The sequence below is a fragment of the Lissotriton helveticus genome, chromosome 8, assembly GCF_964261635.1.
Source record: "Lissotriton helveticus chromosome 8, aLisHel1.1, whole genome shotgun sequence".
Lineage (NCBI taxonomy): Eukaryota > Metazoa > Chordata > Amphibia > Caudata > Salamandridae > Lissotriton > Lissotriton helveticus.
In genome coordinates, this window is record NC_136069.1 from 1,578,985,136 (window position 1) to 1,579,001,311 (window position 16,176).

The window sequence follows — 16,176 nt, forward strand, 5'->3', positions numbered from 1 at the left end:
ATGCTCCTCCTGATACTGCCTCTGCGTCTGCATCTGCGTCTGCCTTGCCTCACTCAGTTTTTCCCCCTGTTCTTTCGTCAACTTCTCCTTCTGTTCATCAGAGAATGACTGATACCGTTTCTAGCCTCCTATCTCCCCTCTTTGGGGCAGCAAGTATGACCCCTGTTTCAACGCGCAAACAGTTGCGTAGTCAACTGCCCGACTCTAGAGAGCGGGAAACATTGGATTATTTGGCACATAAATGGGTTACTGACCCCTCAAGATATGAGCTAGAGTCTGTTATGGATGTCTTCCATCAGTGGGAAGCACCAAAGCAGAGATATGTTTTCGAGAAAATGTGTGCTTTTCTTTGTGAGGACTTGGAGGATAATGGTTCGGAACCTAACCCACTTGAGTTATGTCGTGTACGGTTCGAATTTGCGAAAGGAACGATTGTGGGTTCCGATGCTGAGAGAGCAGTTGCAACATTGTTGTCACTTAGGAGTGAGGCTATCTCTCGGTCGTTGTTTGAACCTGATCCCTCTGCTAGGAGAAAATCGCGACAATATCCAATGAGAGAGGTTCCTCCGGTATGGAAGGAAGAAGTACCTGCTGGTGCAAATAATAACCCCCCAGCTGTGCCAGCACATTTTCAGCGTGTTTGGGTACAGGTTCCATGGAAGCGAGCTGAAGTTTTGGCCCTTAAGCAGACTTTACCTGACCCTCGTAAAAATCCTGCAGGGTACTATAAGGAGTTATCACAGACTGCAGACTCATGTGTTATGAATCTAGCTGATAAAGACATGTTGTTTGGAAATGTTGTTCCACAGCCTTTATGGGGTTTAATTCGTCATACAGATCATGCGCAAGAGTTAGGTGATACCTGGGTTAGTATTGCTGCTGCAGATGGCCGACAAGTTGGTGGTGCTAAACCTGAGCCTTTAGTAGCAGAACTCCCTGGTAAGATAGTTACTTATATGAAGACTTTAATGCCTGCGATGCGTGTAAATTGGGATAAATTGTCTGCATGTAAGCAGAAGAAAGAGGAAACCGTGTCTGATTTCTTCACTAGGTTTGAGGAAACGTTTATCGACCACAGTGGTCAAGATATGAGTACAGAAGGTGGTCAACGGTTGTTCGTTGACAAGTTTGTGCACAATTTGCTCCCCGAATTGTGTAAGAAATTGAAAGATTCAGAGAGTTCTTGGGCCGTTTCCTCATCAGCACAGATATTGGCTACTGCGCAGTATTATGAAAATAGAGATAAGGATGAGAAGGATAGAGCAGACAAGAAAACTAAAGAGTTAAAAACGAAGGTTCTTTTACAGCAAGTTTATCCGCCTCGTAATGGTTAGCGTGATTATCAGCAACCTCAGCAGTTTCAGAGAAACTCGCAAAGGTTCGAGTTTTCTCAACCACGTTTTCCTGTAGGCCCTAATCAGTGTGCATATTGTAAAGAAGAGGGTCATTTTAAAAGTAGCTGTCCTGCTTTGTTACAGCGTATGAATGGTGTTCCTAGCGCAAGAGGTCGAGGTGTTCCACAAGCATGTAGAGGTAGAGGACGTGGAAGTTTCCCCCAGAATGCACGTTCCTTTCCTCCACAAAATTCAATGAATAGTTTTGATCAGCAGAATAACACGCCTGTTAGGACGACTCAGTACTATGCTGACTACTACTATGCAGAAGGTGATAATATGGAAGGTGATGATTGCTAGGACAGCCATAGACAGAGAGAGGGAGTTGTTTCAGTTCCAGTAGATCAGAGTGGACCTTATGTTGAGGTGATTACATCAGGTGTGTCAGAGCCTTTTCTGTTGGATACTGGTGCTACAAAGAGTTCTATTATGCACTCTAAACTCCCTGGCGCACCTTTGTCTGGTGAAATGAATGTTTTAGTAGGTTTTTCTGGCGCCCCGGTTAGGAACCCGATTTCTAGTCCTATGTCTCTGTCTGTTGGACCTTGTGAATTCGAAGCACCCCTTATTCTGACGACGGGTTGTGGTGAGAATTTGTTAGGATTGGATCTGTTAAAAAGATTGTACGCAACATTGTATTGTTCTCCTTTGGGAGTACAACTCACATTGGGTAAGAAATTGGTCTCCCCGATGTATTTATCGAAAGATAAACTTCCGGCAGAATTGTTTTCTCTTCCTGATACTATTTGGGCTACTGGTCCTAATGATGTGGGTCTTTTGGAGATACCGCCATATGTTGTGACATTGAAAGCGAATGTTAAAATGCCACGTATTCCCCAGTACAAGATCTCTAGTGAAGGTGAAAAGGCGTTGCTAGCGATCATTCATGACTTGATTGAAAAAGATGTAATTGAAGAAACAAGAGGTAACGTTTGCAATAGCCCTGTCCTGCCTGTTCTGAAACGAACTGACTCTTCCCAGCCACCTGTTTACAGGTGTGTGATTGATCTTAGGGAGGTGAATAAAATAGTTGTGCCACAGTTTCCAGTTGTCCCTGATATCACTGCCTTATTAACGATGATTCCAGCTTCTGCAACTTGGTTCTCGGTGATTGACCTGAAAAATGCCTTTTCAGCATCACGATTGCCGAGGAGAGTAGGGATATTTTCGGCTTCTGTTTAGGAGGACGAAGCTTCCGGTTCAAACGCGCTCCCCAAGGCTATTGTGGGAGTCCATCAATATATAGTCAGGCGTTAAAAATACAGCTTGATACGATTGTTTTACCTGATGGCGCTACTCTTATTCAGTACGTCGATGATTTACTAATCGCTGTAGATACTGAGGAAATTTGTAAAGAAGCAACATTGTCGCTGTTGCGTCATTTGTCTGATTTGCATCACAAAGTGTCCCTTTCGAAGTTACAATATTGTCGACAAGAAGTGACCTACTTAGGTCATCTCTTATCGAAGGAGGGAAGGAAATTGACCCCAGAAAGAATTCAGGCAATTGCAAAATTGAGTGTGCCAGTGACACAGAGAGAAGTGCGTGCTTTCTTGGGTATCACGTCATATTGCAGACAATGGATACCGAATTTTTCTCTGCTGGCCAAACCTTTGGTAGAATTGACCTGTAAAGATACACCGAATCCCCTTCCATGGTCTGAGGATTGTCAGAAAAGTTTTACCGAATTGCGTGATGCATTGTGTTCGGCTCCTGTGTTGGGTACCCCCGATTACAGTAAGCCTTTTACACTGTATGTCCATGAGAAAGAAGGTTGTGCATTGTCAGTGTTGACACAGTCTTTTGGGGACAAGCAACGTCCATGCGCGTATTTTTCGTCGACTTTGGATCCGGTAGCTAGAGCGTTGCCGAGTTGCTTGAGAGCGACGGCAGCAGCAGCTGTTTCTATTCAACAGTCTGCTGGTTTAGTGATGAATAATATGTTGATTGTAATGGTTCCACATGCAGTGGACACTTTGTTAAACAGGACCAAGACACAGCACTTAACTAGTGCTCGATTGTCAGGTTACGAGTTGACACTTTTAGCGAGTCATGTTCACATAAAGAGATGCAACACGTTGAATCCAGCTATGTTATTGCCGATTGTAGCAGAAACAGATGTTTCCGAACAGCATGATTGCTTTCTTAAGACAGAGGAAGAAACGAAAGGGAGAGTAGATCTCAAGGACACTCCTCTTGTGGAGTGTGATGGTACCTTATGGGTGGATGGTTCATGCTTCAAGCTTCCGAATGGTGATACAACTGCGGCATATGCTGTTACGACTTTGCATACGATTGTTGAAGCTGCACGCATCCCACATAATTCAGCTCAAACAGCAGAGTTGATTGCACTTACAAGAGCATGCATGTTATCAAAAGGAATGAAAGTGACCATATATACTGACAGCCAGTATGCATTTGGTGTGGCTCATAGTTTTGGACTATTGTGGAAAGAACGTGGGTTTTTGACTTCGCATGGAACCAAGATACAGCATGGTCAGTTGGTGAATGAGGTTCTTGAGTCACTTACTTTGCCGTTGCAAGTTGCGATTGTGAAATGCAGTGCACATAAGAAGGTTACTGATGATGTTGGTCGTGGCAATGCATTTGCTGATGAAGTCGCGAAAGAAACAGCAAGGGATGTGATGAGTCGAATGTATGTTGCAGGCCCTGCGAAATGGGTTGGTGACATTGGAATGTGTGAAGATACGATAGAGAGTGTGAAGTCTATTAAAGCTAAAGCTGAAGCTACAGAGAAAGAGTTGAGTGTGTGGAGAGAGAGTACGGGTAAATTGGATGCAAATGGTTGTTGGGTTGAATTGTCAGAACATCAGCGATGGTTGTTACCCGATGCATATGTGCTTTCAGTGGTTACAATGGCCCATGGGATGGCTCACATCAGTGTGAAAGGGATTTGTAAGTTGTTGGCCCCCGTATGGCAAAATGCTAAAATTCCTAAGTATGCAGAGAATGTGATCAAGAATTGCATGGTGTGCTTGAAATACAATCCTGGTAGGGGAACTCCAACTCCAGATGGTCATTTTGCGCCTCCAACGTACCCGTTCGAGGTTTTGCAGCTAGATTTCATCCACATGGAAAGGTGCAACAACTTGAAATAGGTACTCGTTGTTGTTTGTGCCTTTTCGAGATGGGTAGAAGCATATCTCTGAAAGACAATACTGCCTTATCCACAGCTAAAGCCCTTGTCAAAGAATTCTTCCCTAGGTTTGGCTTGCCGAGAATGGTGTGGAGTGATAATGGGAGTGAATTTGTGGGTCGAGTGATGAAGAGAGTATGTGAAGGGCTAGGTATACGCCAAAGGTTTCACGCTGCAAATCACCCCCAATCAGCTGGACTAGTAGAGTGCTATAATGGCACGTTAAAACTGAAATTAGCCAAGATACAAGCGAGCTCTGTTCTTAAATGGCCTGATGCTTTGCCCCTAGCACTCCTATCTACAAGAATGACCGTGCACTCACGAGTGGGACTTAGTCCTTACGAAATTGTGTTTGGCTGCCCGGCCAACATATGGGGAGTGCCTAGGCCGACAAAATTCAGTGAGATTGAACACCCTGTACTGCTTGATTACTTTTATGATTTGATGGCTAAATTGCGTGTTTTACACCAACAGGTTCACGATACTCTGCCTCAGGACTCTGAAGATCCAGGACATGCTATTGATCCTGGTTCGTGGGTGCTGGTAAAAGATTTCCAGCGGACAAAGAATGATCAGCCCCGTTGGACCGGCCCCCACGTAGTCCTATTGTCAACGAGATCAGCCGTGCGAGTGGAAGGGAAGAAGAACTGGATCCACGGCGTACATTGTAAGAGGGTCCCTTTGCCTCTGCCGTATGACCGGTGGGTCCAGGAGGGTATTGCTGACTCTGAGACTGAGACTGTGCCTCGTTTCCTGCCTTTCAGCGATGCATGTGTAAAAGGAACAAATTCTGAACGTGAAAGTGACAATCTTTTGCAGGAAGCTGTGCCTCCGTCAATTCGATTGGACAGTACCGAACCTGAACTCTTGTTCCAAGACCAGACATTATCTGGAAAAAGTAGTTATAATCTGAGGCCGAGAACGATGGACAAATAAATCGTTTTCTTTATTATCTATGAAAAGTGAAGCTCTCTCATTGGAGAAACTTTCTTATTTTTGTTTTTCGAACTACCATCCGGGTTCAGCTGTAGTGTCGCGGGCGACAAGTCTTTGGAGTGCAAGCTGAAGACACAAGGTCGACGGTTCTGGTTGGTTCTTGGGCGTTTCCCTTGGACTGACAGGCGCATTCCTTAGCACGGAACACCCTACCTCCGCGAGCAGCAAGGTTAGAGGATGGAGTTTCTCAAGATGGAGAGACCTGCCAAAGAAATTAACTTTAAAGCCAAAATATGTATAATGATGACCAGAAAACGCTTTTTGATATTATGCATTTTTATGTTGTTTAGTGTAATGACGTTTTTAATAGGATATGTTTTATTCTCTTTTCAAATGACATTTGCACCCACTGCACAGCCCATGCCTCCTTCTACTGTTTCCTCACATTCTTTTCACCCTTTTCCTGAACATGAATCCGTTAGAAGATTAGAGTTTATCAATAACTCCTTCGTTCAGCTTTTGCACCAACACCAATTAGTAATGAACACGACTAACTGTTGGGTGTGTGGTCTTATGCCTCATACTACTGATAAAGGTATCCCTTATCTAGTCCTGCCATTTAGCTACAATGGTTCTGTATGGGCATACAGAACGATGTTCATCTATGCTCATGAAGTCCACCCCCTACGTTCTGTAAAAGATAATCCAAAGAATAGTGCTCTAGTTAAGGGTATAGTGGATATGATTAGAGAAGCTACTTCCTATGAGACTATCCCGAGAGATGAGACACTAGCGTGTATTGGATGGAACGTGACCGGATATGGAGTTACTCTGAGTGAAAACCAGCGAGCAACGAGATCCTCCCCGATTTGGATTGTACCCCATCAGGGACACCTATGTCTGCAAGGTAATGGCAAGAATCCCAGAGCTCAGTTAGGGAAGAGTATCTGCACTGAGACATACGTCTTTGCATCCCAGACTTCTCCTTCGTTCCTCGCAGCTAGGGGTACCTATTTCATCTGTCATGATAAAGCCTACACATCGTTGCCCCCCGACTTCTCGGGCACATGTTTTGTTTCGTTCCTGTTGCCTCCCACATACACAGCTGCGGCAGATTACCACAAGACAAGGATAGTTAGAGGTGTCTTCAGTAAGGAAGATACTGCAGGACAAGAATTGGGAGATTTCGTGAAGGGTTTTCTGCCGTTTTGGGGACCCATGATTAACAGCAGGAACATAAGGCAATTGACAAGGGTGGTCGAGTCCACCGTAGTTGAAACTGCCGGTGCCCTTAGTAACCTGACTGCTGAGCTCCAGTCGGACCGTCTTATGACTCTTCAAAACAGAGTTGCGTTAGATATCATACTTGCAGACCGAGGTGGGGTATGTAAAGTGATCTAATCAAGTTGCTGTATTTTCATTCCGGATAATGCTCCAACAGTGTACCAGGCCATTTCCAAACTACATAAGATCTCTGAATCTATTCATGTGGATAACGGAGATTGGTCATTGATGGGGTAGTTCTGGGAACTGTTATCCGCCTGGGGATGGAAGATTCTGATGGTCATTGGGATGATCTTAGACATTCTTTTCCTGTTCTGTCTGTGTGTACAGTGTGCTCCTACTATATGTGGCCTCTGTGCTGCATCGTGTGTAAGGAAACATGTATCAAGAGACGAGCTAAGTAATAGGATGATGCTACAGCAACATCTCAATGATTTTAGGAATATAGACCTGGACTCAGATTAGCGTGAGTGTAGGTTAATTGCCTATGTAAGGGCAAAAGGAGGGTCTGTGGTACTGAAAATTCTGGACCCGTGTCATAAACATCATCGTATCATGACGATTTTGGGATCAGCAGACCGAGAATGACGAGTATACTATATACAAGCATTTTCGCCATATTCCAGTGACGAGATCACCCTGAAATCAGATATTCTGTTCTGAACCCTCGGGTTCCATTTTGTGTACGGCAGCAATTTTGTGGTTGCCCTCACATAGGCCGATGACTAAGGCCAAAACGAGTCTTAAGGACACGTACACCTTTGCTGACTTTTGTGTGACCTGGGCAAGCTGACTCCACTGCCTGAAGCCCAAACCAGTTCGGCCAGTTCCTCTCCCAGTGGCCGATCGAGATTAAGATCAAGGCACAGCATACCATAAACCCTTCATTGCATACAAACCATGCCTAATCTTGCACACACCTGTCTCTGTTTCTCTCTTTATGACCTGCTTTACGATGAGGAGGTGCCCGATTTTATTAGGGGTCCGTCCGATATCTGATGAAAATGCTGGGCCTTGCTGGGTAATTGATTGTGGGCTGGACAAACTGAAAATGGGCTTGTCATCATGAATCTGCTTTTCTTTGTCGTAGAAATATGTGAATGGTCAACTGTAAAATAAGGAATGTTTGCCTAAAGCATAGTATTTTGTATAAAAAGGGATGGCTGGCTTTGTGAGTTGAGCAGTCTCATGAGAACATACACCGTGTTGTACTTCTAGGATACCTGTTACTGGCTGCAGCCCATAAATCTGATCTTTGACGTCACCAAGAAGTCTCTGCGTTTCTGTAGTCTGAGACAGGAGAATCCGAAGTTTTTGGGTGTGTCCCCTGGCACCGCTGGGTTCTTAAAAACCCAGTACTTCACCAGGAGTATCCAGTGGAACACTATATGGTGCAATAACCTGAATTACTGGATTTGATACCTTAACACCACCTGTTACATCCCATTCATCGGCTGCTGTATGCACATCAGAATAAACAAAAGTAGGAGGGTTTAAAATGGGTTTGATTTGACCCTTCCACCAATATGTTGTTTTAGGTCCAGCACCAGCACCTCCTGAACCACCATGTACATTGTCTTACTGTAGTGCAAGCTTATATCTTTTATTTAGAGGCTGTTGCATTGCCTTTCGTAAATCCTTGGTTTCATTCTGGTTGAGGACTAATATAGCAATTATATCTGCCAAAAAAGGGTCCTGGGATTCCAACTGACTCAGACTAGAATCTTAAACTTGGGCCTTAATTTTGTAATGTCTGGGCACAACCAGTACAGTAGCTGGCTGCACAATCTTGTGGGAGTGAGACGTGAATACCAGAAGCTGATTCCCTACGCCACCTAGAGCCTCACAACCATGGGAGATTGGGATAGAGATCTAGATGACAAGAACACCCAAGGGAAAGAGGAAGTGTGAGAAATGTTTTAGGGCCAACTGTATCAAGTCTTTTTCTCATTTGCAAACGGGCAGATTCTCAGAATTTGCCCGTTTGCGAATGGGAAAAAGCCTTTTGGGATGTATCATCCCAAAAGGCCGTAGCAAAATGCAATTAAGGCATTGTAAATTGCGATTCCATGAATGCAATTCTGGAAGCACCAAAACTTTGCTATTTGGCCGTAAAGAATTGCAAATTACCACCAACTTCAAGTAGGTGCTAATTTGCGATTTTCTTTAAAAAGCACTTTTTTGATTTTTTTAAAGTGTCATATGTCACAGATACATGCCCTTGGCGCATGTTTATGGGCAAAATGTGCACAAATGCATATTTCAGGGGTGCAACAGTTTGTCCCTTTGGCACCCTTGCAACCTTGAAATTGCATTCTCAATTTGCGATTCTCTAATTGGTAATCGCAAATTGAGAATGTCTTCCCATTCATTCCATGGGCCTCCTAGCCCATAGGAATGAATGGGAAGGCATTCCTTATTTGCAAATCTCAATTTGTGATTCACAAATAAGGAATAAGTAGGATTCACAAATTTTTTTGTAAATCCTACATACATTGCATTTTGCGATTCTCTAATTGCGATTTTCTAAAAATCGCAATTTAAGAATCGCAAAACTTTTTTTTTTATACATATGACCTTTAATCACAAAGGATGCTGGTCCAGGGTCCCTTCAAGGTAGTCGCATCAATTCACAGCAGTAGGGGTTCCTTCACCATTCTAGGATAGTTATACATCTGAATCAAAATATAATGGACCTTTAAGAACCTTTGCCTCTAATTTATGAGCATCTAGAAAATAGCTTTACAACTGCTAAGGGTGTATTATTACTTAATACCTATCACTTTCCCACTTGGAGCTCACTGCAGGAACCCAAGAAAGGCAGTGTAATTCTAAGCGAAGGAAAATAATAGAGGATGCTGATTTAATAACAAAACCAAATAGTCTTACTCCTAAGACCACCCTATATTGCCCAGGAGTACCTAAGCCCTTAACTGGCAGGGATTTTAAGGGAGCAACAGAAGACCAGAATTACATCATTCTCTCAAAGTCTCTTAAACAAAGTCGATAGAAAATCAGTGATTCAGTATGTCCCCAGGAGTGCCTCAAAGAGTCTTTGACAACAAACAATTAACATGCCCTCTCAATCCCGGGTTCATCTGGATAAATATCCATTAACAGTCTTTTCCTTCTTTTGCAGTATGCTCATGACATCATCTGTCGCATTTGAGGGATCCCAATTGCAGGGTGGTGAGTAAATATCCAAACTTACTTCCATGTATACATCTCACCAAATTGGAAGATTAGTCAGCTGTTGGTAAATGTTCTTTATACTACTTTAGTCTCCACAGGACGATGGAATACTTCCCAAACCGAAAGCACTCCAAGTAAATCTCAACAGCCATCGGAAAATTGAAGGAATCCCTCCAGAGGTTGTGACAGAGGCAGCATACATGACCAAGTCATGGAGATGTCAGCAGTGGCAAGGCTGTTGTGAAAACAAGGTAAGTGTAAAGTTTAAGGTAAGACTTACAGGCACAAACGGTTTCCAGAGTGCGGTTTTTATGCTGCGGCACTCGAGGAACCCAACCATGATTAGTGCAGGTTCCCAGGAGAAACCAACCAACGCAGGAAAACACATGAGGACTAGACAGTGTGCCCTGCCTAAGCCTTTCTCCTCACTTCCTCGTTGTCAGTTGCACCACGCGCCCTGAACAGGGACGCATCACTGCAGCTGTGACAAATATAATCCCTTCTTGAGATTTCTTTTCCCAAGGATATTCATTAGGACTGCCAGAAAGGGAATTCTGTCTGTAGTAGAAGATGTATTTAAAAGTTAAGGTGGGTGCCACAGATGGCTCCTCACAGACTAGAGACCCTTCTCACCTCGTGCTGCAACTCAAGGACTCGCCTAAGTGTCTTACTCTTATTTAGTGGCAAGCATCTTTGTGATCCTGCCTATAGTTTGACATGCTGCCTCTTAAACAGTGAGTCAGATCTTTAGGATAACCTTCTGTATGCAGGTATCATACATGGTAAGAAAGCCTACTTAGTTATTTTCTAAACACTCCATGTAAGAAACACCTTGATTATCTTTTCTCTTTCCAGAAGCACTCACACTTACCTTAGCCCCCCCACCCCTCCTCAGTGGTGCATAAGCTCACAGTGCTTCATCTACAGTAGTGGGTGGATGGATGGATGGCTCATAGGCTGCATCATCAATGCAGAAAGATATGTCTCCTAATTTACTATTATTTGTCTCTCGCCTAAGACCGCCATTAAAAAAACTCTGTTGTTGCCCTAGGCACTTTACAGGGCGGTGTTCTTTCTATGAGCAAGTGTCAGAGTAAGCAACAATACCTCTCGCAATGGCCTTTCACACTGGAAACAAATCTAATAACATGGTTGGAACAAAAAAAATATTACGTGTATGTGCACAGCTCTTATATCCTAAGACAGTAGGTGTTAAATAGCAAGTATAATAACTGGAGAAACTGCTGAGATTTCATATATGCAATAAGGAGTGAGTCTCGTGAAGTTATCTTGGTTCTTCATGAATCTATGGTGGAAATGTAGAGCACTGCTTTAGCCTGTACATCAGTATGTTTTATGTACATATAAATGTCATGATTTAATCACACTGATGTGCATGAGACTGCTAAAGGGGATGTATAGAGGCATGAAAACCTGATCCATGGCAATCGAAAATATTATTTGAACATGGAATGCTATTTGATGTTTTGAAAAAAATGATAACATTTCTGATTTTAAATGTATCAAACAGGTGCTGAAGTAATTTAGAAACTCCAGGTAAAAACCTGTGGCTATAGATTAAAGTGCAGCATAAGAGAGTTCCCTGGTTAGTGCAGTGAGGAGGATTGCGTCAGGAGTGGGCACATGCTATGTTCATGGTCTATATCTTCCATTCACCTTGGCCATTCTCCACCATGGTGGTGAGATTCAGATTTTCTGGATTGCACTTGTTCAAAGCTCTTTTTTCTTGATTTCGTAGAATGAGGAACACCAGGAAGAAACACACACACGAAGCCACTTCAAAGACCAACTGAAGCCCCATATACCTACAAGAATAAAAAGACAAAAAGTTACGGGTATTGCTTTTGAAAACCCTATAGGTCTAGCAGTTTTAACACAAAACTGATTCTCCACTGTGTGTCGTGTTTGTGTGAGTGCTTGTCAAATGGGAGTGACAATGAGTTAAGTATTGCATGAGAGACTAAAGAGATAAAAGAATAGGTGAGTGGCAGAGCATGGATCTAAGGATGAATGTGTGGGTGAATGGATGAACAGATGAATGCATGAGTTTGTGGATGGATATGTGAGTCAGTTCTTTTTTGGGTGCAGACAAGTTGCTGCCTTCTTGAAGGCTGAGGCCTTGGACACCAGTAGTGCTAGTGTTGTAAGAAGCAGTGACATATTAGGTCTGGCCAATTGCCTCTTGACATAAAGAAGGTGAAGTGTGGGATTAGGGCTCCTTTGAAAAGCATTGGATATTTTACTAATATGTGTATATTTGTATAGTCCTCTTTGCAAAATAAACAGTTTAATTTCGGACAGATGTATTCTCGATCAAGGAAAACCCCCACACATTGTTGACTGCTGTCAGCACTGTGATGAGAAAGGCAGCCCATGTGGTCTAGAGCAGTCAAGGTGTGAGGTAATTTACACAATGTTAATAAAAAGGTCAAGGAAAAGGATAAGGTGTAACACTGTGAGACATGCTGTAATCAAACGCTGTAATACTATACACAAAGCAGAATGTCATGCCCAAGGAAACTTCATTTTATATCAAACACCGCGGCGGCTCCTATGCTATAGCAGAGGAGCGTCACCCCCTGCTGAGAGCCCGCTGAGGGAGGGAAAAATAAAATAATAATAAATCCAGTTATTATCTTTTTCTTTTTCTTTCTGTGCTTGAGCCAGCATGACAAGTCTGGGCGGGGTGGGGCCATGATGAGAGCAGGGGGAGGAGTTGCTCACCATGTAAGTGTGCATGACGGTTTGGCCGGCTGCCTAAGGCTGGCTAATCCACCATGCGCACTTTGATCTCTCTCCACCCGAGCTGTGCTGCACCAGAGTTGTGTGGGCGGGTGGAGAAGAGGCACAGGCTTCTGGGACATGAGCGAGTGTAAAGCCAGCCTGCTCAGGCCAATCAGGGCCCTGCTCTCATGCTGTATAACTGTTGCACAGTGATTGGCGTCTAGGAGCTTGGCAGTGTGCACCAGTCCGAACGGGGCACCAGAGCAGAAGAACCCTAAGATGGCAGCCGGCAGCAGCAGGTAAGTGCTTTTTTTTGTTTTAGTATTTAAACCCTCCCCCACACCTGCCAACCACCCGGCCTCACCACCTGTTAAGAAGAGCAGCCGCTACTGATCAAACAGTTATGCAAGTTAACTATGGTACTTTTACAATAATGCATGGAACAAAAAATTATCTGACAAATATTTAACAAAAGGCTGCCCGTAAATGGTACTAGAAAATAACATATGTTGGAAGAAGTCACAGCGATGACTCTCTACAAATGCTTCTATGCAATTTCAGCAACATTGACAAAGCCAATATGTCTGACTTGTACCGTTTGCCAGTACCTTTTATTTTACAGTAAGATCTGGAGTTGACAGCAGTCAACATATTGAATTACACAGCAGCATGTGCACTGAAAACTGTCCATCTGTGTAACCCTCGTGGAATTAGGACATGTAGGTGATTTTAGACGAAATAAGCCTTCTCTTCCCTAACCATATTTGTCACAAATAACCCCAGTAGTATGTATTTTATTACATATGTCTGCCTTAGAACTGTCTTGGAAACTGTATGTTGAAATGTTGTTTTCTGAAACACTTTCTTGTTAGACCCTATATAGACGTTATTATTTCACTATCAAATCTACATACAAAATGCAGCGTTCAATCCCAACAGTGGAATGCAAAATAAACAGAAACTTGTTATGGAAATTATGATTTTGTTACATTTTTATTATCCTTTATAGTCACTACAGTGATCCGGTACATGTCTATTTTAGTCGGGTCTCTTTCAGTTTGTATTTTTATGTGTATGCTCAGAAGTCAGTCTGCGAGTATTAGCTTGTGAGTTTGTGCAAGTTTGCTTACCAAGAGCTAGTTCATGAATATGAATGAGATAGGTCATAAATTGTGACTAACTACAGTTAGAGCAGAAGAGAAGAGACAATTTCACTACTGAGCACTGAACAATGGTAATTCTTGTCAACACTTTGAAGAGTGCAAGTGGGTATCGCTATCTAATCAATAGGAGTATAAGTCAAAAGAAAATGCGTCTTCCAGAGAGGGAAAAACACCCAACCCAGCCCACCATAGATAACTCCTGAATATAGGTTCCTTTGTAATAAAACAATTTAGTCAATGATAGTTGATCTGTTGGGAAATACCGTATGAGGCCACTAAAATGAATTGCTTAAACCTGTATATGTTGCAGCCCGGATCAGCACGCAGCAGCAGCAAATTATGAAATGAAAGCAAAACATGGAATTATGCTGTCCTCGTCGTGACTGTGATCTTTCGGATTAACTTAGGCACAAGTAGGGAGGCAGCGGATGGGGACCTACTACGGGATTGACCGGGGAGGGAGCCTTGAATGGTGCAATGTCCCAGGACCCGCGTGTGATGTAACTAAGACCCGATATATCTGCTGTGCCCAGGCCACCCAAATTTGGCTACTGCCTGGCTGGACGAGGATAATGTAACCTAATGTGTGTCTTGCCATGTTGATATGGATGGATATTTATTGTGAATTGTATATTCATGCTTGGTTTGAAGTTTTGGTTTTGCAGCAAAAGCTAAAGCAAAAGAAAAATATTTTTAAAAAAAGTAAAAAACTTTGGCACAAGTATTGGTTAAAATTGATTACCTATTGGTTTACACTGTGAACGGAATGTGGAACTTTATACATTTATAAGTGCAGTGCGAGGAATAATTCCCGTATTGAGCAGTGCGACTGGAAGGCGCATTAGAAACGTGACCAGATACATTTGCTAACTACGAAGCTGTGAGATTGGAATGGACCGCGGCACCGGTTAACACACGCTATTGTTGAGTTAAATTATAAGAAGAAAAGTGAAGATTACATGGGAAGGAGTGCATTTATAATTTTTGAAAGTTGGCATTTTCCTGTCCCAGCCATTTGATGCCTGCAGCTTGTCTCTGGGTCACATTATTGGGTGTAACTGACAGTTGTGCTTTGTGTACTCCTCCCAGACAGATACACACAATATGGAGAGTAGGTGTGCCTTGATGAGCCTTCACTGGCAGGATGGGAGGGAGGAACTGGGCACAACCCTACTTACATCTAAATAGGCTGTGCCCTGCCTCCAGACAAAGGGCTGCATATCCTCTGTAATTAGTCTGGAGCTAGTACAGGGAAAGCAGCATGCCTGGGAACTTTAAAGCAACATCTCTAGAAGGTTCTCCCCCACTTTAAAGGCACAACAGGCTAGAAATACTAAATCTTAGACACCAGCTCTTCAGTACACTTTTGGACCCGTGGATACTCTGCCAGAAAGGAGAACTGCTATGCTGCCACAAGCAATGGCACACTGCTGCTCTAAAGAAACTGCTGCCCTGCTGCCTTCTTACCTGGGTGAGGAGAGACTTAACCTGCATCTTCACCCTTAAATCCAGGGCAAAAGAGAGACTCCAAGGGGTAATCTGCTAGCCTCCTGGTTTGAGCCTCAGGGACATAAAAGGCTCCCCAACATCCTGAAACTGCTCCAGGACTAGGGGTGGGCGTAGTTCGCAAAGTAGAGCTACGCGTAGCTACGCAAAGTGCACTTCGCACTACATGAGCTACGCTGAAAAAGCACAAAGTGGCAACTGTGCTTATCTGGTTGTGCCGGGCCCGCACAAAGTTACACGTTAGGGCTGACCACGATGGAGCGCAACCCTAATACAGGCACCAAGTTAGGCCACTGAGCGAATGACCTTAAATCCTGGTTGTGGAACGTTGCGAGGTCCCTCTTCAGTTCTGGGGGCTGCAGGGCTGTGATGAGAGGTTCTGTTTCGGGGATGCGTCATGCAGCAATTGTTACGAGAATCTGTGGGTCTGTGATGCAAAGTCCTGCGCTGAGGATGCATTGTGCAGCGGTGGTTCTAATGGGCTTCCCAGTCCTGCATCTGGGATGCGTTGTGTAGCAGTGGTTCTGATGTAGAGCTGTGCTGCATCAGTTCTGCTGGAACCACAGCTGGGCTGGCAGGGCACCTTCAAGCCCACTTTTAACCCCTTCGGGGCTAATGACGAGCTGGGCTCGTCATCGCTCTTACCTGTCGTGCGCTGATGACAAGGCCAGCTCGTCATCAGCCCCACCCTCGGGGGAAGCGCTGGCGCTCCCCCCGAGGGTCTCTGATCTTTGTTTTTTTCTGGGTCGGCAGCGGAAGAGCTTCCGCTGCCGCCCCCGCCCCCCCCATGGGAATCCCT

The 16,176-nt window shown here is 43.9% G+C and overlaps 1 protein-coding gene across 2 annotated transcripts in view; it reads right to left on the minus strand.

Annotated features, from left to right (window-relative positions):
- The window catches only part of LOC144773524 (solute carrier organic anion transporter family member 2B1-like), a 619,417-nt gene that overhangs the window by 10,503 nt on the left and 592,738 nt on the right, over nucleotides 1–16,176 (minus strand). For both annotated transcript variants that reach the window (XM_078658585.1, XM_078658586.1), the window contains exon 15: nucleotides 11,641–11,789. In XM_078658585.1, coding sequence (XP_078514711.1) covers nucleotides 11,641–11,789 — 149 coding nt within the window. The remainder of the gene's footprint in view (nucleotides 1–11,640; nucleotides 11,790–16,176) is intronic.